Below are 25,795 nucleotides of genomic sequence, written 5' to 3' on the forward strand. Positions count from 1 at the left end.
GGGGGGGTGGGGTAGAATGGGGGGAGGGGGGGACAGGACGGGAGGGGGGGGTGGGGGGGGGGCAGGACGGGAGGGGGGAGGGGGGGTGAGGGGAGAGGGGGGTACAGGACAGGAGGAGGGGGAGGGGGAGGGGGAGGGGGGTACAGGACAGGAGGGGGGGGAGGGGGGTACAGGACAGGAGGGGGAGGAGGGGACAGGACGGGAGGGGGAGGAGGGGGAGGGGGGGGACAGGACGGGAGGAGGGGGAGGGGGAGGGGGGACAGGACGGGAGGAGGGGAGGGGGAGGGGGGGGACAGGACGGGGGGAGGGGGAGGGGGAGGGGGAGGGGGGACGGGGGGAGGGGGAGACAGGACGGGGGGACAGGACGGGGGGAGGGGGAGGAGGGGACAGGACGGGGGGACGGGGAGGGGGGACAGGACGGGGGGGAGGAGGGGGACAGGACGGGGGGAGGGGAGGAGGGGGACAGGACGGGAGGAGGGGGAGGAGGGGGACGGGAGGGGGAGGAGGGGGACAGGACGGGAGGAGGGGGAGGAGGGGGACAGGACGGGAGGAGGGGGAGGGGGGGACAGGACGGGAGGGGGGGACAGGACGGGAGGAGGGGGAGGGGGGGACAGGACGGGAGGAGGGGGAGGAGGGGGACAGGACGGGAGGAGGTGGAGGAGGGGGACAGGACGGGAGGAGGGGGACAGGACGGGAGGAGGGGGACAGGACGGGAGGAGGGGGACAGGACGGGAGGAGGGGGACAGGACGGGAGGAGGGGGAGGAGGGGGACAGGACGGGAGGAGGGGAGGAGGGGGACAGGACGGGAGGAGGGGGACAGGACGGGAGGAGGGGGAGGAGGGGGGGACAGGACGGGAGGAGGGGGAGGGGGGGGGACAGGACGGGAGGAGGGGGAGGGGGGGGGGACAGGACGGGAGGAGGGGGAGGGGGGGGACAGGACGGGAGAAGGGGGAGAGGGAGGGGGAGAGGGAGGGGGAGAGGGAGGGGGAGAGGGAGGGGGAGAGGGAGGGGGAGAGGGAGGGGGAGAGGGAGGGGGGAGTAGGAGGGGAGGGTAGGAGGGGAGGGGAGGGTAGGAGGGGAGGGGGGGTAGGAGGGGAGGGGGGGTAGGAGGGGAGGGGGGGGTAGGAGGGGAGGGGGGGTAGGAGGGAGGGGGGGGGTAGGAGGGGAGGGGGGGTAGGAGGGGAGGGGGGGGTAGGAGGGGAGGGGGGGGGGTAGGAGGGGAGGGGGGGGTAGGAGGGGGGGGAGGGGGGTAGAACGGGAGGGAGGGGAGGGGGTAGAACGGGAGGGGGGGGAGGGGGGTAGAACGGGAGGGGGGGGAGGGGGGTAGACGGGAGGGGGGGAGGGGGGTAGAACGGGAGGGGGGGGAGGGGGGTAGAACGGGAGGGGGGGAGGGGGGTAGAACGGGAGGGGGGGAGGGGGTAGAACGGGAGGGGGGGGAGGGGGGTAGAACGGGAGGGGGGGGGAGGGGGGTAGAACGGGAGGGGGGGGAGGGGGGTAGAACGGGAGGGGGGGGAGGGGGGTAGAACGGGAGGGGGGTAGAACGGGAGGGGGGGGAGGGGGGTAGAACGGGAGGGGGGGAGGGGGGTTAGAACGGGAGGGGGGGAGGGGGGTAGAACGGGAGGGGGGTAGAACGGGAGGGGGGGGAGGGGGTAGAACGGGAGGGGGGGAGGGGGGTAGAACGGGAGGGGGGGGAGGGGGGTAGAACGGGAGGGGGGGGGGAGGGGGGTAGAACGGAGGGGGGTAGAACGGGAGGGGGGGGAGGGGGGTAGAACGGGAGGGGGGGGAGGGGGGTAGAACGGGAGGGGGGGGAGGGGGGTAGAACGGGAGGGGGGTAGAACGGGGAGGGGGGGGAGGGGGGTAGAACGGGAGGGGGGGGGAGGGGGTAGAACGGGAGGGGGGGGAGGGGGGTAGAACGGGAGGGGGGGGGAGGGGGGTAGAACGGGAGGGGGGGGAGGGGGGTAGAACGGGAGGGGGGGGGAGGGGGGTAGAACGGGAGGGGGGGGGGAGGGGGGTAGAACGGGAGGGGGGGGGAGGGGGGTAGAACGGGAGGGGGGGAGGGGGGTAGAACGGGAGGGGGGGGGAGGGGGGTAGAACGGGAGGGGGGGGGAGGGGGGTAGAACGGGAGGGGGGGGGGGAGGGGGGTAGAACGGGAGGGGGGGGGAGGGGGGTAGAACGGGAGGGGGGGGGGAGGGGGGGTAGAACGGGAGGGGGGGAGGGGGTAGAACGGGAGGGGTGGGGAGGGGGGTAGAACGGGAGGGGTGGGAGGGGGGTAGAACGGGAGGGGGGGAGGGGGTAGAACGGGAGGGGGGGGAGGGGGGTAGAACGGGAGGGAGGGGAGGGGGGTAGAACGGGAGGGAGGGGAGGGGGGTAGAACGGGAGGGGGGGAGGGGGTAGAACGGGAGGGAGGGGAGGGGGGTAGAACGGGAGGGAGGGGAGGGGGGTAGAACGGGAGGGAGGGGAGGGGGGTAGAACGGGAGGGAGGGGAGGGGGGTAGAACGGGAGGGAGGGAGGGGGGTAGAACGGGAGGGAGGGGAGGGGGGTAGAACGGGAGGGAGGGGAGGGGGTAGAACGGGAGGGAGGGGAGGGGGGTAGAACGGGAGGGAGGGGAGGGGGGTAGAACGGGAGGGAGGGGAGGGGGGTAGAACGGGAGGGAGGGGAGGGGGGTAGAACGGGAGGGAGGGGAGGGGGTAGAACGGGAGGGAGGGGAGGGGGGTAGAACGGGAGGGAGGGGAGGGGGGGTAGAACGGGAGGGAGGGGAGGGGGGTAGAACGGGAGGGAGGGGAGGGGGGTAGAACGGGAGGGGGGGAGGGGGGTAGAACGGGAGGGGGGGGAGGGGGGTAGAACGGAGGGGGGGGAGGGGGGTAGAACGGGAGGGAGGGGAGGGGGTAGAACGGGAGGGAGGGGAGGGGTAGAACGGGAGGGGGGGGAGGGGGGTAGAACGGGAGGGGGGGGGAGGGGGTAGAACGGGAGGGGGGGGAGGGGGGTAGAACGGGAGGGGGGGGAGGGGGGTAGAACGGGAGGGGGGTAGAACGGGAGGGGGGAGGGGGGGGAGGAGGGGAGGGGGGGAGGGGGGGGAGGAGGGGAGGAGGGGAGGAGGAGGGGGGGAGGGGGGGAGGGGGGGAGGAGGGGGGGAGGGGGGGAGGAGGGGAGGAGGGGAGGAGGGGAGGAGGGGAGAGGAGGAGGGGAGGGGGAGGAGGAGGGAGGAGGGGGAGGAGGGGGAGGAGGGGGAGGGGGGGAGAGGGGGAGGGGGGAGAGGGGGAGGGGGGGAGAGGGGGAGGGGGGGAGGGGGGGAGGGGGGGAGGGGGGGAGGGGGGAGGAGGAGTGGGGGGGAGGAGGAGGGGGGGGGGGAGGAGGAGGGGGGGGGGAGGAGGAGGGGGGGGGGAGGAGGAGGGGGGGAGGAGGGGGGGAGGAGGGGGGAGAGGAGGGGGGGAGGAGGAGGGGGGGAAGGAGGAGGGGGGGAGGAGGAGGGGGGGAGGGGGGGGAGGGGGAGGAGGAGGGGGGGAGGAGGAGGAGGGGGGGGAGGGGGAGGAGGAGGGGGGGGAGGAGGAGGGGGGGGGGAGGAGGAGGAGGGGGGGGAGGGGGAGGAGGAGGGGGGGAGGAGGAGGGGGGGGGGGGGGGGGAGGGGGGGGGGGGGAGGGGGGGGGGGGAGGAGGGGGGGGGAGGGGGGGGGAGGGGGAGGGGGGAGGGGGGAGGGGGGGGGAGGGGGAGGGGGGAGGGGGGGAGGGGGGGGGAGGGGGAGGGGGGAGGGGGGGGGGGGGAGGGGGGAGGGGGGGGGGGGGAGGAGGGGGGGGGGGGGAGGAGGGGGGGGGGGGGAGGGGGGGGAGGGGGGAGGGGGGGGGGGAGGAGGGGGGGGGGGGGAGGGGGGGAGGGGGAGGAGGGGGGGGGGAGGGGGGGAGGGGGAGGAGGAGGGGGGGGGGGAGGGGGGGAGGGGGAGGAGGAGGGGGGGGGGGAGAGGGGGGGGGGAGGGGGGGGGGGGAGGAGGGGGGGGGGGGAGGGGGGGGGGGGAGGGGGGGGGAGGAGGGGGGGGGGGGGAGGGGGGGGAGGAGGGGGGGGGGGGAGGGGGGGAGGAGGGGAAGGAGGGGGGGGAGGAGGAGGGGGGGGAGGGAGAGGAGGGGGGGGAGGGGGGGAGGGGGGGAGAGGGGGGAGGGGGGGAGAGGGGGGGAGGGGGGGAGGGGGGGAGGGGGGGAGGGAGGGGGGGGAGGGAGGGGGAGGAGGGGAGGGGGGGAGGGGGGGAGGGGGGGAGGGGGGGGGAGGGGGCGAGGGGGGGAGGAGGGGAGGGAGGGGAAGTAGAATGGGAGGAAGGGGAGGGGGGGTAGAATGGGAGGAGGGGTAGAATGGGAGGAGGGGAGGGGGGTAGAATGGGAGGAGGGAGGGGGGTAGAATGGGAGGACGGTAGAATGGTCTCTCTTCTGGGGCTGGTCTATATCAATCTCTTTCTCCCCCACCCTCCAACCCACACATTCCGCGCCTCCGGTAATCGGGATGCCATGTACCTCTGGAAGACATTCCACAGGAAGCCTTGATCGGGGAGGCCGTGTTGGTCGGTTGCTGAGGCCGGTAATGATACGCCATCGGAGACCGTTGTTGCCACGAGCCCGATCTCAACAGCTATCCCCCGCTCGAGTTGCCTCACCTCCGCCCCGCGCGAGCGCTTCCGCCTGCATCACCTGACCCAGCCCCGCGCCTCCGCGTTTGTTGAGCCACGTGACAGTGAGCCGTTTGAGGATTGTTGTGTTGGAGCCTCTCCACTGGCCGCTTCTGATTCAATGGCGGCTGCGGCGTTCCTTCAGGTTGCCCGACCCGCAGGAATAAGCATCCAGAAGGGGACTGGAACTCCTTTGGGAAGAACGCGGCCTCTTAGGATTAAACATTTTCTCTTTTGCAATCGTTGCCTGGGCAACGTCCCCTTTAAAACTCCCTATACTTTCCATTGGCCGATGTAAATCTCTAGCGATTAAAGGGACAGTGGCGACTTTCTGTCTTCCTGCACTTTGCCTTCAATTCAATGGGCCCTGCTTTGAACTGTGGGCACACTGCCCTGTTTGCAATCGCTTTCGGTCTCCGCGTCGGCCTCGTCTTCTATGGGCTGCACCAGGACCGCTCCATGCCGGTGAGGTACACTGATGTGGATTATCATGTCTTCACAGACGCCGCCAGGTTTGTCACTCAGGTAAACCGAAGTTCAATGGCTCAACTCTGGAACTGTTGGGACTTGAACCCAGGTCTCCCTGGCTCAGATGTCAGGACGCTGCCTCGATAACCACTCCACGAGGTTGGCTAATGTGGTGCCATTATTTAAGAAAGGGTGTAAGGAAATGCCAGGGAACCAAAGACCTTGTGTCAGTGGTGGGTAAATTGTTGGAATGGATTCCAAGAGACAGGATTTACATAGACAAGGACTGAGTCAACATGGCTTTGTGCATGGGAAATCATGTCTCACTAACTTGACCAAGGAGGTGACAAAGAGAAGTGATGAAGGCAGAGCAGTAAATATTGTCTATATGGACTTCAACAAAGTGTTTCACAAGGTTCCACGTGGTAGGCTGGTTAGTAAGGTTAGATCACAGGATACAAAATTGGCTTGAAATTAGGAGACAGAAGGTGGTGTTGAGTGTTGCTTTTCAGACTGGAGGCCTGTGGCTCCCGGTGTGCTTGGTCCACTGCTTCTCGTCATTTATATAAATGATTTGGATGTGGATATAGGACGTATGGTTAGTTTGTAGATAACACCAAAATAGGTGGTGTAATGGACAGTGAAGAAGATTATCCCATAGTAAAACAGGACCTTGATCAGATAGACCAATGTGCCGAGCAGTGGTATGTGGAGTTTAATTTGGATAAATGTGAGGTGATCTATTTTGGTAAGACAAGCCAGGGCAAGACTTATACAATTATTGGTAGGACCCTGGGGAGTGGTGTTGCCAAATAAAGAAACTTAGGGGTGCAAGTGTGTAGTTCTTTGAAAATTGCAGTTGCAAATGGACAGTGTGGTGAAGGATGTGTCTGGCATGCTTGCATTCATTGGTCAGAACATTGAATGTAGGAGTTGGGATGTCATGTTGCGGCATGACATTGGCAAGGCCACTTTTGGAATACAGCGTTCTGTTCTGGTTGCCCTTGTATAGGAGGGATGTTGTTAAACTTGAAAGGGTGCTGAAAAGATTTACAAGGATGTTGCCAGTACTGGATGGTTTGAGTTATAGGGAGATTCTGACTAAGCTGGGGCTTTTTTCCCCTAAGTATCAGAAGCTGAGGGGTGACTTCATAAGAGGCTCATAAAATCATGAGAGTCATGGATAGGGTGAATAGCCAAGGTCTTTTCCCTAGGATGAGGAAGACCAAAACTAGAGGGTATCAGTTTAAAATGAGAGAGGAAAGATTTAAAAAGGACTTCAGGGGTAACTTTTTCACAGTGTGGTGTGTGTATGAAAGAATTTGAGACTATAAATCACCTATACAGTGTATTCAAAAAGAACTGGTATCCAATGAACGCAGTCCGCAGATTTCTCAGCAACAAATCCGAACAAGCAGACAAAGCGCATCCAGAAACCCTATCCATTCTCCCCTATATCAAAGACATCTTGGAAGTGACTGCCAGACTACGCAGACCCCTTAGCATCGTGGTAGCCCAGAAATCCACCAACACATTAAAACAGCAACTAATGAACTTGAAAGACCCTATACAGACAACAAGCCTTACAAGAACTGTAACAAACACTACATTGAACAAACAGGCAGAAAACTAGCCATCAGGATACATGAACATCAACTAGCCACAAAAAGACGTGACCTATTCTCACTAGTAACTTTACATACAGATGAGGAAGGACACCTCTTTGACTGAGACAACACATCCATCCTAGGTCAAGTCAAACAGAGACGCGCGAGAATTCCTAGAAGCGTGGCACACCAATCGGAAGTCTCTCAACAAACACATTGACTTGGATCCCATTTACCACCCCCTGAGAAAAAGAACAGGAAATGATATCATCAACCCAAGAAAACCTAAACACACAAATAAAAAGTGGGCCATACTACCAGTGCTTCACCGGAGGCTCACTGACGATGTTACCTAGTATGGTGACGAAATGTCTGAAAATGAACCTTCCAGTTCAGCGAGCAAACTTACATCCAGAACCTCAACCTGAGCTATAAATCTTGTCAAAACTCGCTATGAAGAGGAATATTTGTAGGAGAAGTAAATAATCAAAAGATTTGTCTGGAATTGTGAATAGCTGAATCATAAATAGTTGATGTCTGAAAGTAAAAGAAATGAGAAACAATGTCATGACTCACTGGGGTATTGCGCTGGCAATCAAATTCCAGTATTCCTGGATTCTCTAAACTCAAACCATTGAACTACCAAATTTTACCCAGCTGTCTAGTTCAGGTTAAAAGAATATGAGATCAAGTTTTTTTATTTATCGTGACAATAAAAAAGGTGAAGTCAACATTGCCTTCTCTCATTAGAAAGAGACGATTGATGGAGGCTTAACATGATGGTCACTGCCTCAAGTAATGGAGAGGCTGAGAAAATAACTTTCATGGTAACCTCAGCTAGAGCAGGAATATGCTGTTGGCTTCACTCTGCATTACAAACCAGATGACCAGCCAACTGAATTGACTGACACCCTAGTGATGCTAGCTATTATAATATGTTTTGGACCAACTGCAAGAAAGAAAAATGATTTGCTAAATTATGACTCTATAACTTAAACTCCACCCATTTCTAAAGTTCCCAAACACACCAAACAGAGACAGACAGATATAAGATACAAGTTTTATGGGTGGGAAGGGGACAAAAGTTCAGAGAAGTACATTTCTAGCACTGTTTCAGATCACGATTTTGATGAGTTGTTTCTTGTAATTTATTTCTCTGCACAGAATTGTTGTGGCACAAAAAGAGGCCACTTCATCTATCTCATCCACAACTTATATCCTGGCTGGTGATTAATGAACTCATGGTCATAGTTACAGGGTATGGCGTCAGCATATGAAGATCCAGTTTAGGTGAACTTTCTCTCTCATTGGGTTGTGAGTCTTTGGAATTTAGAAGCACAGAGGGTTGTGAGTGCTCAAAACAATGACTATGTTCAAGATAGCTTAACAGGTTTTAGGTACAAAGGGAAATTAAGGGATAATGAACAGGGAAGTGGAGTTGATGTAAAAGTTGACCCATGGTCTTTTTGAATGGAGCATCAGGCTTGAGGAACCATATGGCTGAATTTGAATCGTTAGTGAACCCGAAATGTTAACTCTGATTTCTCTTTACGGATGCTGCCAGACCTGCTGAACTTTTCCAGCAACTTCTGTTTTTGCTTCTGATTTACAGCATCCACAGTTCTTTGTTTTTATTTGATTCTTATGAATCTCCAACTATCTTAACACTGAATTCACAGTTCTGTAAATTCTCTGCATTATTCCAGATCAGATTTTGTACAAATAGAAAATACGTCAAATAGACCATAGTTGGGCAATTATCACAACTTGTTTGTTACAATTCAGAAGGTGGCCGTTTATTCCAGCATGTTTGTGCTAGCACTCCAAATGTGTAATTGACTTGCTGTTGTTATTGTCTCCTCCCCATAACAATGCTCAAACTTAATGGGGCAACAGGCAAATCTGCTCCCAAAATATCTAATTGCCTGGAAAAATTCAGTTTCAGGTGACTGATCATAGAAATATCACTCCCCTAGTAGAATGGAAAGAAATGGTGAGGAATTGTTTCTCCACTCATCCACTGTACTTCTGCAATCTGTCTTCATAACTGAAGTTCCTCATTTGTAGAATCACATTGGTATATTCTTTTCTTTGTTCTCAAATCAATGCCTTCACATTCTTAAAAATCGCAACACCGGGTTATAGTCCAACCGGTTTATTTGGAAGCGCTAGCTTTCGGAGTGCTGCTCCTTCATCAGGTGGTTTTGTCATCAGGTGGATGAAGGAGCAACACTCCGAAAGCTAGTGCTTCCAAATAAACCTGTTGGACTATAACCTGGTGTTGTGTGATTTTTAACTTTGAACACCCCAGTCCAACACCAGCACCTCCAAATCATGATTCATATTCTAAAGTGAGTCATCCACATGAGTCAATCTTTTATGGATCACACTCTCCACCATCATTATCTTCCACAAAGGGATTGTAATTTTTTTTACTTCCATTTTAAAGATTCTGTAGACAAAATGGTCTTTTGAGAGCATGGATTGTGAGCAGTTTGTGTTTGTGTTTATCAGATCATAGCGCAGTGAAGTCTAAATGGTCTTTATTATGAGTTTACAAGTTGTGATTCTTGAATAATTACCTCTGTCAGATGCAACTTTATTACTTTACTATTGACATTGTGTACATCAGAGATAAGATACAAAGTGACCTCGATAGTTTAGCTTAAACAGATTCTTGTCTAGGATATGCTATTAATAAAGTACACAATTAAATGGGCTGCACTTTGGAGATTCCATTCAGGACAACATGGGTTGTTTTCAAGTCCCAGCCTCCTGAATTCTAACTCCTCCACGCCAAGCAGATATCCCAATTTTCTGTAGCTCCATTTGCCAGCATTTGGCCCATATCCCACTAAAATCTTCGTATTCATATACCTATCAAGGTCCCTTTTAAATGTTATTTTACCTGCCTCCACCACTTCTTCATTCCCATACACACCTCTGTGTGAAATAGTTATACCTCAAGGTAACTTTTTAAATCTTTCCCTTCTCACCTTAAACTTATGCCCTCTAGTTTGAATTCCCCAGCCTAGAGAAAAGACCTTGGCTGTTCACCCTATCCGTGCCCCTTATGATTTTATAAACCTTTTATAGAATAGAATCCCTACAGTGTGGAAACAGGCCCTTAAGCCCAACAAGTCCACATCGACACTCCGAAGAATAACCCACCTAGACCCATTTCCCTTATCTTATACATCTTATGCACCTAACCTACACATCCCTGAACACTATGGACAATTTAGCATGGCCAATTCACCTAACCTACACATCTTTGGACTGTGGGAGGAAATTGGAGCACCCAGAGGAAACCCACACAGACACAGGGAGAATGGTGCAAACTCCGCACAGTCACCCAAGGCTGGAATCGAACCCGGGTCCCTTGGTGCTGTGAGGCAGCAGTGCTAACCACAGAGCCACCATGCTACCCCATCTCAGGTCACTCCTCTGCCTCCGATGCTTCAAGGAAAATAGCTCTGGCCTATTCAGTCTCTCCTTATAAATCAAACTCTAATCTTCTGCTGTGAAAAATTAAGGCTAGCAGATGTTTGTTTTCCTTCTCCTGGGAAAGTAGAGGTCATCATTTGCCTTCTATGTCTTGCAAATGGACACAATTGATAATAACTTTAGACTACTCTGCCTATTTTGACTGATCAGTTTAAGGGTTATCTATTCATGCTTTTAATTTTTTGATTAATGGCAGCAGTGAGATGGGAGGGACAGTTTGGTGGAGAACTGCCCCCCCCAACTAAATTACTGTGGCCAGAGATTGTTACCAGGAGGGATAGAATTGATGGCATAGTAGGTTAGAAATGGCAAAATTAGTAAATTGTGGCAAAAGAGTGGAAAAATTATTTTAAACAAGTAGACAGCTATTAGATAAGATACAATTACATCAGCATTGATTCTATTGACAGGATAATAAGTCTGTACCAATGAATTTCAAAGAATGATATGTGGATACCCCTCACCCAGGAAAGTCCTTGTGGTTATCCATCATAAATGAGGATGACTCTCTTCCACTCTCAAGGCAAGTCCATGGTACAGTCCGATGCAGCTTCCATAGACTCTGCTATGTTTGGGGCAGAAGATGCTTGTCGGAAGGGGTAGGTGGGGCTTTTGTATAGCAGCACGTTTCTTGCATTGTTTTTGCCTGGCTTCCGCTTTTTCCTGACTAGAAGTCTTGAAGTGCTCAACACTTTCTGGGATGCTACTCCTCCGCTTTGGACGGTCTTGGACCAGTGAGTCCCAGGTGTCGGTGGGAATGCTATACTTTGGCAGTGAGGCCACAAGTTTGTTCAAAATGCAGCCTTTGTGCAATATCAGAGACTGAGGCCACACAAAGTTACAGAAGTACCTTGTCCTGCACAACTCGTGCAACATTGACCAACCAGTCTGGTTCCATGTGCACAACACGGGTTCTCTAAGCACAAGGTTGAACAACATAGTTTTTAATTATTGTTACAACATACAAGATTGGATTCTGAACATTTAGGATTGAGAGCAGAGAAGAAGAAATGGCTGAATTTGTACTTAACCATGAGACTAATGCTCCCCAGTTTGGAACTTGACATTGCCTCAGTGGTGTCTGATCAAAAGCAGGGAAATTTTTCCCACCCTAATTCTAATCCTAATCCATTGCTTCTGATTCTTCTTTTGACAAGGGAAAACATGAGGGTGGACTGATAGATGGTCTATGGGATCTTTTGTACTTCATTTATCCTTAAACAAAAGTTTGAGAACAACTTGTCTAGACCTTTCAGAGTGTCTAAACAGACTTAATTCAAATGGATATATAAATCTGCTTTTTCAACTTGGAAGAAAGTAATTCTGAAATAGACTTTTGAGTGTAAAAGGTTGCAAGTTCAGACCCTTGATAATTTTATGATTTGATGATTTTATTTACATTCCCAGCTCTCTCTTTACATACAAGTATCCATACATATGATTTTTTTTCACAGTGAGAAGCTTGATGCTGTTGAATTCCTATGTGAAAGAATACCTAGAAAACTTGTATTTTAAAAAGGTTACTGCACTAAAATCTATCATCAAATTAGTAACTTTACATGGGTCTTTAAGTACTTACTTAAAAGGTACTTTTTTGGTAAAATGGGTTGAAGAGAAATATTGTAATAACAGTTTGAAGAGATGGTAAAGCTCAAACAGGATAATGAGTGTTGGTTATCATGGCAAATGTCTTTGTTATCAGGGATTTGGTAAACTTGCAGTCGATTCTGTAATAAAATAATTGTATAATTAATTTTTACTATGGCCGTTCTCAATCTTAAAAAATAGAGATAATAGAGAGTTAGGCTTAAAAAGTTGGATGCGCCTTTATTGGTCAGAGTTTTGAAAAAAAGACCCTGAGATGTAAGAGCTTTATTCAAATATGATACTTAGTGCCTGCCTAGGTGTCATTACCAGCATCTCAGTAAAACTTAAGAGGGAGAATTATTTACCCATTTAATTATTTTGTTTATTCTTTCAAATTAGGATTCGGGAAAGTGATTTTCATCTGCAGATGTAAAACAGACTGAAATATTGATGTTTATGAAATCTCTGCAAATTGTGAATAAAGTCTGGTCAGCATGGACCAGACTGAAGGGTCTTTTTCCATGCTGTACATCTCTATGACTCTAACTCGATACATTTGTGATAAATTAAGAAATTTCAGTGAGAAACTGCATTTTTAATAGCTAATTTAAACCAATATGCTAAATATATCTACAGCTAACAGTGATCATAGTCATAGAGTCATAGAGATGTACAGCATGGAAACAGACTCTTTGGTCCAACCCGTCCATGCTGACCAGATATCCCAACCCAATCTAGTCCCACCTGTTCATCAAATAAATAATTGTATATTTTTTGGTTTCAGGGAGATTCTCCATACAGAAGAGCAACCTATCGTTACACCCCATTATTGGCATGGATACTGACTCCCAACATCTACCTCACAGAACTGTACGGGAAAATCCTCTTTATTATATGTGATATTCTTGCTGCTCATCTCATGCATAGAATCCTAAGCCTTCGAGGATTTGACAACTGGAGAGCATGCTGCTACTGCAGCCTATGGCTTTTCAACCCTTTGCCAATGACTGTCTCAAGCAGAGGGAATGCAGAAGCCATTCTTGCAGTTTTGGTGATGGCTACTTTGTTCTATCTGGAAAGAAGGCACATTGTGAAGGCTGCATTATTTTATGGGCTTTCTGTGCACATGAAAATTTATCCAGCGACTTACGTTGTACCCATAATCTTATCACTTCAGACTGACCAGCAAGCAACCAAGGAAAGTAATTCTACTAAATGGAATGACAGCTACCTTAAAAAAGACACATGTTTTCACAACTGTGTAAGGAGCTTCATGAAGCTGGTGGTCAGACTGCTCAATCAGGAGGTGCTGATATTCATTGGTGTAGCTGGACTGATATTCTTTGGCCTGGGGGTACTTTTCTATTGCAGGTAAAGTAACTTAAAGTATTCTTCACTCAATGGGCTCAACAGCCACAAAATATGATCTGTAGAATTCTCTGAAACTGCTATACAGAGTCAACTGTCTAGTTGCATGCCTGTAAGAATCCATCCTGCACAGCAAGCAGTCCATTCTGAAAGAGCAAGTTTCATACTCATTTATTCCACTACTAAATGTGTCTCAGAATATCAAATGATGGCCTGAAGAGAAGAGATGCCACTAAAACAATAGAATGGAAATTGTTTTGGTGGCATACATTAAGGTACAGGAGCTGGTTAGGTTCTTTAGTTTGATGATTAATGTGTATAGGAATGGCAAAAAAGGGTTTGATTGCTTTTCTAGTTTAGTAGACTCTAGTTGCCTCCCTACCCCATCATAATAAAACACTTTGCCGTATTAAATAATCACAAAGCCTTTGCACAGAGAATTTGAGAAGAAACAAGGTTTGTCTGAATAGATAATAGGAAATTATATCAGTATTGATCGGAAAGACATCAATTTTAGAGCACTAACCACTCTAATTGCAGTACAAAAGCCCACTGTGCCTGTGTTGGCTGAATAAAATAGTCACCCCTTCTAATCCCACTTTCCAGCACCTGGTCTGCAGCCTTTCGGGTTCTAGCACTTCAGGTACCCATTCAGGTCCCTTTGTAAAACATGGTAACAAATTCCAGATACCCACCATCCTACGGGTGAAAAGGTTTTTCCTCATCTCCTTTTAATCCATCTACCAATCCCCTTAAATCTGTGTCCCTGGTAATTGACTTTTCTGCTGGAAAAATCGACTCTAAGCCCCTCATTTATTTTGTACACCTTAATTAAGTCACACTCAGCCTCCTCTTCTTTAAGGATATCAACCCTGACCTATTCAATCTTTCCTCATAGATGCAATTTTCAAGCCCTAGTAATATTTTTGTAAATCCCCTCTATTCTCCTGAGAGCAATTATGCCCTCTTGGTAATGTGACTAGAACCTCCAAGTCCCTCCTCCCTACCTTTTATCTTCTCCTGCTGAACACTCTCTGCTCATTCCTGAAGAAGGGCCTGTGCCCGAAACGTCGAATCTCCTGTTCCCTGGATGCTGCCTGACCTGCTGTGCTGTTCCAGCAATAAAGTTTCAACTTTGATCTCCAGCATCTGCAGACCTCACTTTCTCCTCCACTTTATATACCTGTCCTCCCAAATCTCTCACTTGCTCAACCCTTCTAAAAATGCACCCTATGGATTCCTTTGCTATGTTTGCCCTTCCCAAATGCATAACATAGCACTTCTCCAGATTGAATTTCATTTGACATTTTTCTACTCACCCAACCAAATCATTGACATATCTCTGTGGTAGTCAGTCATCCTCTTCACTCTCAACTACCTGGCCAATTTTTGCATCATCTGCAAATTTTCCAATCATGTCTCACATACATTTAAGTCTAAATCATTAATGTATACCACAAACAGCAAGGGACCCGAAGCTGAAATCAGTGGAGCACCATGGAATGGGTGACTAAAACATTTTTAATGTTAGCCAGGTGTGCTTTAATACACCAAAGAAGCAGTGGTGCTTTTTTCTGCATGCTTTTTGAATAGCTCATAACAGGTCTTTAATAGACATTGACTGACTAGGTTGTAATTAAACAAAGTATACTGTTCATGTTGACTCTTTGGAAAAATGAGAACTATATTTTGGTATTTTTTCTGCATTATTTTTACATCCATTTGAACATCCCTTATTTATACAGCAATTGAACACAAGTCATGATCCAGTAGAAACAGTCAATGTGGGAAATCATTTGGTGGGAACACAAGCTTAGCAGCAATGACACAGTTCTTTGCTTACTGCAGTATGTTATACGTAGTGAATTTGATTTTAAAAACTGGGACATGTATAATGTCTACATTTCTCATTTAAATCTTCATTTGCCCAGGCACAGTGAAGTTGCCAACTATGAAGAATTGCATTCTGTTACAGTGCTTTGACTGCAACACCTACAGTCTCTATTTATATTTTTTAAAAATCCAGATATGGCTGGGAATTTCTGGACCACACGTACCTTTATCATCTAACACGAAGAGACATTCGCCACAACTTCTCCCCCTATTTCTATATGTTGTATTTGACAGCAGAGAGTGAGTGGAGCTCTGGTCTAGCTCTAGCTGCTTTCATCCCACAGTCTCTGCTGCTGTTGATTACATCTTTTGCATATTACAAGGACCTGACCTTTTGTTGCTTCCTGCAAACTGCAATTTTTGTAACTCTCAACAAAGTGTGTACTTCACAGGTAAGTATGAAGAAATGTTTCTTTGTGAATTTCTAATGAATTATGTGTTTCCACTTTTCCGTGGAAAATGACCATTTTAGGACTTTGCATGAATTAATTAATTGTGGTTTTGCAGCCCTAAAAGGACTTGATGATCTAGAATACCACAAATTATTTCATCTTCTCGAGAACCAGAGGACATGATGTTAAATCAAAATTAATTTATGGAATTGGTTTTGTCTGCCCTAAGGGGTTGGGGTAGAGACAGGACCATTCAGAATACTGAACAGTAGCATCATTGCGCTGGCTGACACATCCCTGCTGCTGGGAAGATTTCGCAGTGACAGGCAGGAGGCAAGCCAGGGTGAGATTTGACTACTTATGGGCTAGAAACTGACGTTATTGCAAGGGGAGGCCACCACCAAAGACTACTCTGGTCAGAGATGATGCTGTGACCAGGAATGGCAGCCACTGTAGTCCCAAAGTCTTTCACCTTTGGACAATCTGAATTTAAATGTGCACCTCTCCTGGATGTGTCCATTTTGAGACACCTCTGAGAATCTCTTAGTTGCCTCCGTAGCATCTTTCTCTCGCTGTGTAAAAATGAGCAGAATCAGGAACCTAATTGATATCCTTGTTTGGACAGCAAGTCCATAGGCTGTCTAGAGTCATAGACTCATATAGCAGAGAAACAGACCCCGCCAAACATAATCCCAAACAAAACTAGCCCCACCTGTCTGCTCCTGGCCCATATCTCTCCAAACCTTTCCTGTTCTTGTACTTACCTAAATGTCTTTTAAATGTTGTGATTGTACCCACATCCGCCACTTCCTGAGAAAGTTCATTCCTCGTACAAGCCACCGTCTGTAAAAATTGCCCATTTAAAAAAAAATCTCTCTCCTCTCACTGTCTCTGGATTTTTAAAAGAGAAGTTGAGCTGGGGCCACTGCCATCAGGTACAGATTTGGTCATGAATCCCTTTGGTCCTGATTCGGGTAGTTTTATGGAAAAAAACTTGCTAGGGAGAAGGCTCCAACAAAGTTGATTCCTGCAAGTCAGAATTTTTGTACTCAAAAGCATTGATCATTTTCTGAAGAACAATTAATAACGTAGCATGCGTGAAACAGGTTTAAAGTCACTAACGATTTCTAGATTTCTCATTGCTAAGTCTCCCTTTCTCTCTGTCTCTCCATTTGTCTTATTCCCTGCTACCGAGCTCGATATTTTATGCAAATGAATGTGTAATCTTTCAGAATCATATGTGAGAAAATAATTAGTTAAACTTGCATTCACTATGTTGCATAAACTTGCATATATTTACATACCATATTTACAATTTTAGTATTTCCTATGGTATTTGTGTCTGCTGCCAGTTGTTCTACCAAATCTGGCACTGACCTGGAGAAGAGGCATGGTGCTGTTAGTTCTGTGGTTCATTGGTCAGGTTAGTACTGTTACTCTATTGTTGCCTTACTACTATAGTATATGCCTGTAGCATCATGTACAGAGGGCTCTTTGGTGGAAGATTGTTGCTATGCTTCTCTTGTGCAGCTCCGAGTTGGCCAGTGTTGTGTAGCAAGAGCTTTGAACATGAGTGGCTATTTCAGAAACTCTCGCATTTTCATTGTCTATGTGCTTGTCGCAGCAAATTCCTAGTGCAATAGCCTTTATTAGCCCAATATTTGTCATCTTCAGTGTGTTTTAATCATTGCAAAACTCATGATAATTCATCAAATGCTGAAGAAAATATTTTTAGAAAAGAGAATGTTAACTTCAGATACTAAACTTTGATTGTATAAATAATTTTTTGGAACTAGTACTGATTTTTGTTTGGTTCTGTTTTGTTACTCTAGGGATTATGGCTCACCCCTGCATATTACCTGGAGTTTGAAGGACAGAATACCTTTCTGTTCATTTGGGTGGCTGGTTTGGTATTTCTCTCCATCAACTGCTACATTCTGTTGATATTGATCTCAAGCTACAAGAAAAGGGAATTGCAGCCAAAAACAAAGACTGAATAACAGAAATGCTTCTTTGCTTAGGGTGTTGCTGTTTACTACCTGGGAATGTGCATAGAATAGATTCTGATCTGTTATTATCTGTATGTGGGGCAAGTTGACTCAGATGAATTGACCAAGGCATTACCATGGAGAATGCATCAGGAACTTTTTTTTTCCTGAGCTTTGTTGAATGCAAAGAAAGGCAGAATATCCAGACGTGAATTTTTCTGCTATACAAAGGCCAGGTCCCTGCTGTATGAATTTATGCAGCATCTAGCATGTAAAAGTCAGCCACGTTGCAAGCTTGATTGACAACCTTAAATTGGATGTTTGTGTAATTCTTTTGCAGTTTTCAAAGAATGAATTTTGCTAATTGATGCAGATTCTTGCGTCCTTTTCAAACATTCTTGAAATTAAATTCCACAAACAACTTAATGTTTCACTTGCACAAGACAACACATTTTGTCAATGGAATAGTTATCCAGTTGTGACAAATAGAATGAAAAACATTACAGACCCCCTTCTAAGGATATCACAATAAAAGAAAATACAGAGGAACCTCGATTATCCGAAGGAGATCTCGAGGTCCCGATAGAAATATTATATGAAAGAGCTGTTTCAATCCTGATCGCGTCTTTTATTTACACTGATTAAAAATTATCTCTGCCGAGAACAGTCCTGGACATAGATGAGATTCCAGGCTCCAAATGACTGACCTCCTGCCCTCTCTCCCTACCTTCCCTGGAGTTCTACACAGGGGTGAACCCTAAACCCCCTTTCCCCAGATATTCTCTCTAACATTGTCGCATACAGGGCAGAGGTGGAACTTGTAAAAAAAGTTGCAGTTAAAGGTGTGTGTATATTTGGAGACTTACCCCAAAAAGGTAGCAGCAGTCTTACTGTTGGTGTCCACTCCAGCTGCCCCAGAGGGGTGGGGGGGGGACGGCCAGGGGCAGGGCCGCATGAGGAGGTGAGGCAGCAGGGGACATGGGCGTGGACGGTGGGAGGGGAGTCAAACAGTGGGTGGGAGCAGGCGGGGCAGTACTCGTCAGGGTGGAGGTATTGGGGAGTGGTGTTGGACGGATTTGGGGGGGCAGGCAGAGAGATGTTGGACAGGTGTGGGTGGAGGGAGGTATTGGGGGTAGTGTTGGACAGGTTTGGGGGGGGGGGGTGTGGGGGGTGGTGTGGACCCATTTTGGGGGCGCAGGCGGAGGGAGGTGTTTGGGTGGGTGGGGAGGCAGGGCCTAGTCTCCTGAACAGGGAGCAGACTTAATAGAAAACTTGCAAGCCCCAGAGAAATAGCTTTGAATCGATTAACTGAATAATCAATTACCCGAATGCAATAGTGCCCGCCCATATCGTTCGGATAATAGAGGTTCCTCTACAATGATAAATCTTCTTGTTTAGGAACTGTGATCTTTGACCCAGAGCAGTACCATAAGGAAAATTTGTAATGCCTTTACATTGTTTTTTAAGAATGTTTGTAAAGGACTCGAGTTTGCATTAATTAACGAGATTCATTTTTTGAAAATTGTATGCTAAGAATTACACATTTTAAAAATTCAGTCTTGGGATGAGGACATCGTAGGCTAGGCCAGCTTTGATTGCCTATTTACACTGATTAAATTGTCCACAGCTTTAATTGTCCACAGGGCTGTTAAGTATCAACCACGTTGTGGATCTGGAGTTATATGTACACCAGAGCAGGTAGGAACGACAGTTTCCTTCCCTTAAGAATATTAGTGAACCATTGGGCTTTTCTGACAATCAATCAGCTTTGTAATCATTGTTTGACTGTTAATTCCAAATTTTTATTGAATTCAAATTTCACCATCTGCAGTGGTGGGATATTCTTTAGTACTATGATGAAGAATTTCTTCAGAGCGTGGTGAATCTGTAGAATTTATTGCTGCACAAGGCTGTGGAGGCCAGGTCATTGTGTGTATTTAAGGCAGAAGAATGGGGTTGAGAAACACATCAGCCACAATAGATTGCTAGGCAGATGTAAAGGGTTAAATGGCCTAATTATGCTCCTGTATCTTATGATCTGTCCCTGTTCCTTAGAACTATAACCCCTGGTTCTGGACCACTGTGTCATCCTACATCAACCCTGTCTAGTTTAGATTAGATTACATTACAGTGTAGAAACAGGCCCTTCGGCCCAACAAGTCCACACCGACCCGCCGAAGCGAAACCCACCCATACCCCTACATGTACCCCTTACCTAACACTACGGGCAATTTAGCATGGCCAATTCACCTGACCCTGCACATCTTTTGGACTGTGGGAGGAAACCGGAGCACCCGGAGGAAACCCACGCAGACACGGGGAGAACGTGCAAACTCCACACAGTCAGTCGCCTGAGGCGGGAATTGAACCCGGGTCTCAGGCGCTGTGAGGCAGCAGTGCTAACCACTGTGCCAACGTGCCGCCCACGCAGTTCTAACAGTTCTGTTAGAGTTTTATAAGGTTTCTGTCAATCTCCTCCTTCTTTGTAAGAACATCCATCCTCATGTAAGATGATAAAATCTGCATACAAAATTCCACATGTAGTCACACCAAAGCCCTGTGTAATTATAGCAAGAAATCCTTGCTCTTATCCTCTCACTATGATGGCCAATATACCATTTATATTCTTCACAACCTGCTGCACCTACCTGCTTACTTTGTGGCTGGTGTACCAAGGATACCCTGATCTTGTTACACGTTTCTCCATCCCAAGTTCTAGCTGTTCAGATAATATGCCTTTGTTTTTTTTCCTCAAGTGGATAATGTCACATTTTTCCATATTATAGTGCCTCTACTATATATTTGTCACTCACTCAGCTTGTCCAGATCATACTGAAGCATCTCTGCATCCTCCTTGTACCTCACCCTGCATGCAGCTTTGTCACCTCCTGAGTTGGAGGTAATGATTTAGATGAGGAAACTAAATACATTAATACATAAAACTTTATTTCAGGTAACCAACAGTAGCAGTATTGCTGTGAAGTATCTTTAGCTTCTTTGTTTAGTCATCCCACTATCATGAAGGTGGAAAATGAAATGTTCACAGGTTATGCATCAGTAATATTTATGCCACACAAGGGGAAGGCAGTAACCAACTCCCCATGACGTTTAACAGTATTACTATTGCTAATCAACTTATTTGCATAGCTTCTTTAATGTAATGTAATGATGCTCTTGTGAAGCATCTTGAAAGTTTTAAGAAAATGATACTCAATGTTTCCAAAGACTTGGTCAAAGAGGAATGTTTGTAAGTTGACGGCTGAATCAGTCACTCGAAAGCAACAAAAACAGGTCAAGAGAGAGGGGATGCTGAATTAAAACATTCTCTCCTCTTCCCCCCCCCCCCCATACAGTACTTACATTATCTACAAGACAAGTCAGGAATAAAATGAAATGTTTCAGGCTTGTCTGAATGAGTGCAACTGTAACAACAAAGTTCAAACTATCCAAGGTGAAACAGTCCCTTAGTGGTCACTGGTCAATAGGGTGCCAAAGTACACCATCTATAAGTTAAGAGTTCTATAGGTACCTGAGATTCCCACCTCATTCTTCTGAAATCTAATGAATATAATCCTAACTCATTCAACTTCTTCTCATATATCAGTCCTGTTATTCCATGAATCAGCCACTGCATTCCCTCTCTCGCAAGAACATCCTTCCTCAGTAGTAAGGGTATGGAATGCTTTGCCTGCAACGGTAATAGATTTGCCAACTTTAAGCACACTTAAGTCATCATTGGACAAGCATATGGACGTACATGGAATAGTGTAAATTAGATGGGCTTCAGATTGGTATGACAGATTGGCGCAACATAGAGGGCCGAAGGGCCTGTACTGCGCTGTAATGTTCTACGTTTTATATGATCAAATTCCAGACATGGCTTCCCCTAGCCCCTGGATAGTAATAGCAAGCCATCTTATTCTATGTTGGACCAGGCCAGAAGTTTCAACTCTTCCTATTTCTTCTTGAGATTATAAACTTAAGGGTATAGATAAGATAGACAAAAAGCAACTTTTCCCCACGTTGGAGGGATCAATGATCAGGGACATGAATTCAAGATAAGGGAAGGTTTAGATGTAAAAATCCTGAAATTCTATCATAGTACCATAGGTATACCTGGAGGAATTTAGCTCACCACCTTTAAGGGCAATTAGGGAGGAGCAATAATGCTAATCTTGCCAGTAATACTAGTTTTCATTTGTGCATGAGGGTATCAATGATTGTGATCATATCTGCAAGACTGTTCTAAAAACAAATGTTGTTTACAAATATCTTTTTGGCAAGAAAATCTGCCTTCAGCTGGTTTGTGATTTAAGAACCACAGCAAAGTGGGTCACTCTTATGCCTCTGAAATGGGCTGGCAATTCACCAACACCATCTCAAGGTCAATAAAAGTTTGCCTTCCCATCAATACTCATATCACTGTGAATTAATTAAAAACTAGTTCAATTTGAATATATGTCTGATGGTAAAATCTATTCTCATAACGCTAGATTTTCATTCCAGTTGAAATGTTTGCACTTTTAACAGAAGCCTTCAGCTCCACTTAATTCATTCTGTTCTCTTTCCTCCTTCACCACAAAAATATCATAACTCAATTTTAAAGCATACCATTATTTAATTGATTTTAGGATATTAATTTCTCTCGACTTGTGTAATTCACTAGCTCTAAAGTTTCATTCAACTTAGTTTGAATTGTTCTGTTCACCGTACTACTAAGGAATTTGCCAGATAATGTGAGCATAAACCAGGTATACTGATCACCCCTAGTGAGATATGGGGAAATCAGCAATTCTGAGATTTAAAAACCATGACATTTTGCTGCTCCACCTTTCCAAATAACAAACTAAGATATGGTCAGTTCAAAACAGCTAGATAATGTGATACTGATCCATTCTTCAAATACCTCTGCTCTACTGAGATATTCTATTTTTCTAACAAAAGTACGAATCACTTGGAACATAATTTAGACATTCACGTTACCATTGTTTTTCATGTAAGAGTCAACCACAGTAAACCATTACACCAATGCTTTATTGTTTTTGCTTTGTACAGACTTGAACTTTTCAAAAAAGCAACCATTGCACAAAACCATCTTAATTTCCATGATTAAATATCGATTTTGCTTTCATGTTCACTTAACCATTTTACTCCAGACCATCTAAATCTGATGTAAAAATCTACAACAAAACTGATCCATTTTGCTAATGGATATATGGCTTAAGTTCTGTACAAGTGCACATACATAAAAATACATTCCTCATTCTAAGTCTTCCAAAATGTGGCATTAATTATTCTCAAAAATGCAGAAGGCAAAGGAAAAAAATACATTTAATGTAGCCCCTCATGAACGACAGTTGTATCTTGTATTTCTTACAGCTTCCTATTGCCATCAATAAGTTCATTAAAAACAAACAGTCTAGCCCTTTTAATTAACAAAATAATGAAACCACAGCTCTGGTCTTCCAGTAATTCAATATCCGAGACCACTAAGGTGCCACAGAAATGCTCAGATGACATACTATCAGCAGTATACGTGAGCCCATTAAGTTGCATTGGTATCTCTCCTGAACAGAACTCATTCATTTCACAATTCAAGAATGATTTTTGATATGTTCTGGATTGATCGTTTAATATTACTCCAGGGGAGTAAAAAAAACTGGATCTTAATTTTTCTGTAACACTTTCCATATGCTTGTCAAATGCAGCTGTATTGGGTGAGGGCCATTAACTTTCAAAATATACATTTCACTTGACTAATTTTGACAGTGATAAATTTTGTACTGAAATATCTTTGAAGATCGGCTTAAAATTAGGACCAGGATGAGTTGGGTTTTGCCACAAAATTTCAATGACCGTCTGCTTCATTTCCCTGCTGGCATCACCTCTCATTGACATCAGTGCTGTAATGTGTTCTTCCCTGTGGGACAAGATGGACAGTTATGAGAGCAGCTAGTTATAAAAGATTATTGAGAACATAAATTTATTTTGTTAACACGCTAGAGATGTGCATATTGCTCAAAACCAACAATAAAAAACCTTTAACACAAGCTGATTCTAAATAAACCAATACACTGTTTGATTTCCTAAAGAGTGAAGGACTCCCAAGTGAAAAAGTGGTCCTCAGCTGATGGGATTAGAGTACTGTAGATGACTTAGCATATTCCTGTGCAGTTTGTACATTCTCTCCTTATTTCTAGATTTTGATGATAAATTCTTATGTAACATTTTTATTAGAAATTAAATGTAATTGCAGCATTACAAATTCTTACCACTTGGAGTGCAGTAGTATATAGCTGAAGGGTACAATTACAGAATGAGAGTTTACTTAGTTCTCACTAAAAATAGGAACAGATCAAAGTGTTTATACTAGATGGATGCATGCATTTTAATGTAAATGTTAGTGTGAACTAGAAGAGAGACAACTGCTAAGAAAATCTTCAGTCACAGCTTGCATATTCCTGTGCAGTGCAACTTACTGTTACATTAGGCTGAAGTTGTTTACAGCAGGTTTGAATATAATTTCTACAGCCTTTCTCCCAAATTGACATTGCTTACATATTCTGCATTAATACTGATACCAAGGATTTTAGTTTAAATAGTTGTGCTCATATATAGCACATATACACAGCACTACAGAACTGTAATGCATTTCAGGCTTAGTGGCCAAGTCATTTTGTATAAAGTCTGACCTTACATGTGCTACTTTATTTTTAAATTTCCCCTACAATGGGGTCCACTTCACTGATCATGCCTCATGAGCAGCAGCAGTTAACGTTGCTTTCAGCATCTGGGAGAAGTGAAATATTTGTTGGGCCACTCTGATACTACTGCCCTGCTACTGGGAAAGCATTTAAATGAAAGCTTTAATGAAAAACAAATTTGCTATTGGAAAATACCAAAGCACTACAACGCAAGGGAGCTACAAAGTCTGACAGTTTCACAGAGGATGCAGCTTCTGAATTATCCAGAAATTAGTTACTCGACATAAAGGGCAGCTCATTAAGCTGAGTTGAGAGAAAAGCCCCACTCTAGGGCTTAAAAAGGTTTAATGGTGACTCCAGTGTATTACTGAGAACAGCGAGTGGTAACACAGTATTATGTTTTAGCCCCTGTTACTTTTGATTGTTTCCAATGTCACCCATCAGTGAACAGAAAGGTGTGAAAATTAGTGTATTATTAGAAAGAAAAGATTTCTGCCTTTGATATAATAAACAAAGATACTCTCGCTCATATTTTATCCAAATTAGAATCTAACCACCTCGATTATCCAAAGGAGACGGGCGGGGAGTATTTTGTTCAGATTACTGATTGTTCGGATTACTGATCAGAATTGGGTGAATACCTTAAATCAAGTTAAAATGAACAAAAGGTTGAATTAATTTAATATTTAAACACTTGCACCAGACAGACAGACAATTCAGCCAGTGGGAAGACCACCCTCAGATAAACACCGGGCCACCTTTTCAGCTGGACTCAGAGACCACCTTCTCCTCTCCTTTAGGTCTCTCCCCTTAATCACCAGCCCTGCACTTCCTCCACTGCCACCGGTTGGAAACTGCGGCCTCGCACAAATGGTCCCAGGGCCAAGGCACAAGGCGGATGCAACACCATCTACGTGCAGGTCCTCGCACAACACTTCCAACTCCTTCTCGAAACCCGTTGCAGGAGCGAGACAACTGTATTCTCTATTGTTTATCTCAATTATTTTACATTTTGAAATGAGAAGCAGAAAGAAAGAAAAGAAATGACAGGCAGAGCAAGACAGAAGTTGCTGAGTTCACTGGTGGGCAGTCTGTCTTGGGAAGAGGGTTTCTGCAGGTCGTGACAGAGTACAGTTTCCAATCTCAAACTCTGGGACCTTGAGATCTTTTTCAGATAATCAAAAATTCGGATAACCGAGGTTGTTTTGCATTTTACAGTTCTGGGACTTAAAACTTTCTGCTGAGATCAAAGGTTTACCAGTTGGATTGATAGTCGAGTAAGCAATAGCTCTAAACATGCTGCTCCCTATAAAACAGTATCATTTTTCTATGACAACATGTTTAATAGGAAAAGAAATCTAACCTGAAGTCAGGAAATTTGTTAACCAATGTAGAGACCTCAAGACATAATAATGATGGATCAGTGAGTTTCAACACTTCAGCAAGAGCTGGAATAGCATCACACAACAAATCTGTGTCCTCGCCAAAACCCTGCATGTAGAGACAAAGCAACTGGTGGTTAAAAGCACAACAGCATATCCTTTCTATGAACATGGAATTCAGTTACACAGTTTCATTTGTGTGCAAGATTGGTGTAACATTTTAGATTGGTAACTTATTCTTTCATAACCATTTT

At 46.7% G+C, this 25,795-nt stretch overlaps 3 protein-coding genes across 8 annotated transcripts in view; 1 reads left to right on the plus strand and 2 right to left on the minus strand.

Annotated features, from left to right (window-relative positions):
- Window positions 1-4,719, minus strand: part of pdcd6 (programmed cell death 6) — a 26,934-nt gene extending 22,215 nt beyond the window's left edge. For 2 of the 5 annotated variants that reach the window (XM_043719323.2, XM_043719321.2), the window contains exon 1: window positions 4,494-4,648. In XM_043719323.2, the coding sequence (XP_043575258.2) occupies window positions 4,494-4,572 (79 nt within the window). In that variant the 5' untranslated portion in view covers window positions 4,573-4,648. Of the gene's footprint in view, window positions 1-4,493 lie in introns of all 5 variants that reach the window. The other 3 variants (XM_087978563.1, XM_087978562.1, XM_043719322.2) reach the window with 3 other exon arrangements.
- An 8-nt stretch (window positions 4,720-4,727) lies between these two features.
- On the plus strand, window positions 4,728-18,521 carry pigm (phosphatidylinositol glycan anchor biosynthesis, class M). 2 transcript variants are annotated; one of them, XM_043719320.2, is made up of 5 exons: window positions 4,728-5,170; window positions 12,599-13,185; window positions 15,209-15,467; window positions 16,789-16,890; window positions 17,300-18,519. In XM_043719320.2, the coding sequence occupies exons 1-5, from the start codon at window positions 5,006-5,008 to the stop codon at window positions 17,465-17,467; spliced, it is 1,281 nt and encodes a 426-aa protein (XP_043575255.1). In that variant the 5' UTR covers window positions 4,728-5,005; the 3' UTR covers window positions 17,468-18,519. The 2 variants fall into 2 exon arrangements, with proteins under 2 accessions (XP_043575255.1, XP_087834687.1); XM_087978561.1 differs by lacking the exon at window positions 16,789-16,890 and having other exon boundaries at window positions 4,824-5,170; window positions 17,300-18,521.
- A 3,949-nt stretch (window positions 18,522-22,470) lies between these two features.
- The window catches only part of exoc3 (exocyst complex component 3), a 28,425-nt gene continuing 25,100 nt past the window's right edge, over window positions 22,471-25,795 (minus strand). The window contains exons 12-13 of the mRNA XM_043719295.2: window positions 25,523-25,650; window positions 22,471-23,375 (exon numbers count right to left, since the gene is read on the minus strand). Of these exons, the coding sequence (XP_043575230.2) occupies window positions 23,204-23,375; window positions 25,523-25,650 (300 nt within the window). The 3' untranslated portion in view covers window positions 22,471-23,203. The remainder of the gene's footprint in view (window positions 23,376-25,522; window positions 25,651-25,795) is intronic.

The sequence above is a fragment of the Chiloscyllium plagiosum genome, unplaced genomic scaffold, assembly GCF_037043375.1.
Source record: "Chiloscyllium plagiosum isolate Xiang-an unplaced genomic scaffold, Cpla_swu_hap1 HiC_scaffold_34, whole genome shotgun sequence".
Lineage (NCBI taxonomy): Eukaryota > Metazoa > Chordata > Chondrichthyes > Orectolobiformes > Hemiscylliidae > Chiloscyllium > Chiloscyllium plagiosum.

What these genes read in the sequence shown, in the direction of transcription:
- pigm (XM_043719320.2), top strand. Translation starts at nt 5,006, where the DNA reads ATGGGCCCTGCTTTGAACTGTGGGCACACTGCCCTGTTTGCAATCGCT. An exon ending in ACAAAGTGTGTACTTCACAG is followed by an intron (nt 15,468 to 16,788) that starts GTAAGTATGAAG and finishes TTACAATTTTAG; the next exon opens with TATTTCCTATGGTATTTGTG. An exon ending in TTCTGTGGTTCATTGGTCAG is followed by an intron (nt 16,891 to 17,299) that starts GTTAGTACTGTT and finishes TTGTTACTCTAG; the next exon opens with GGATTATGGCTCACCCCTGC.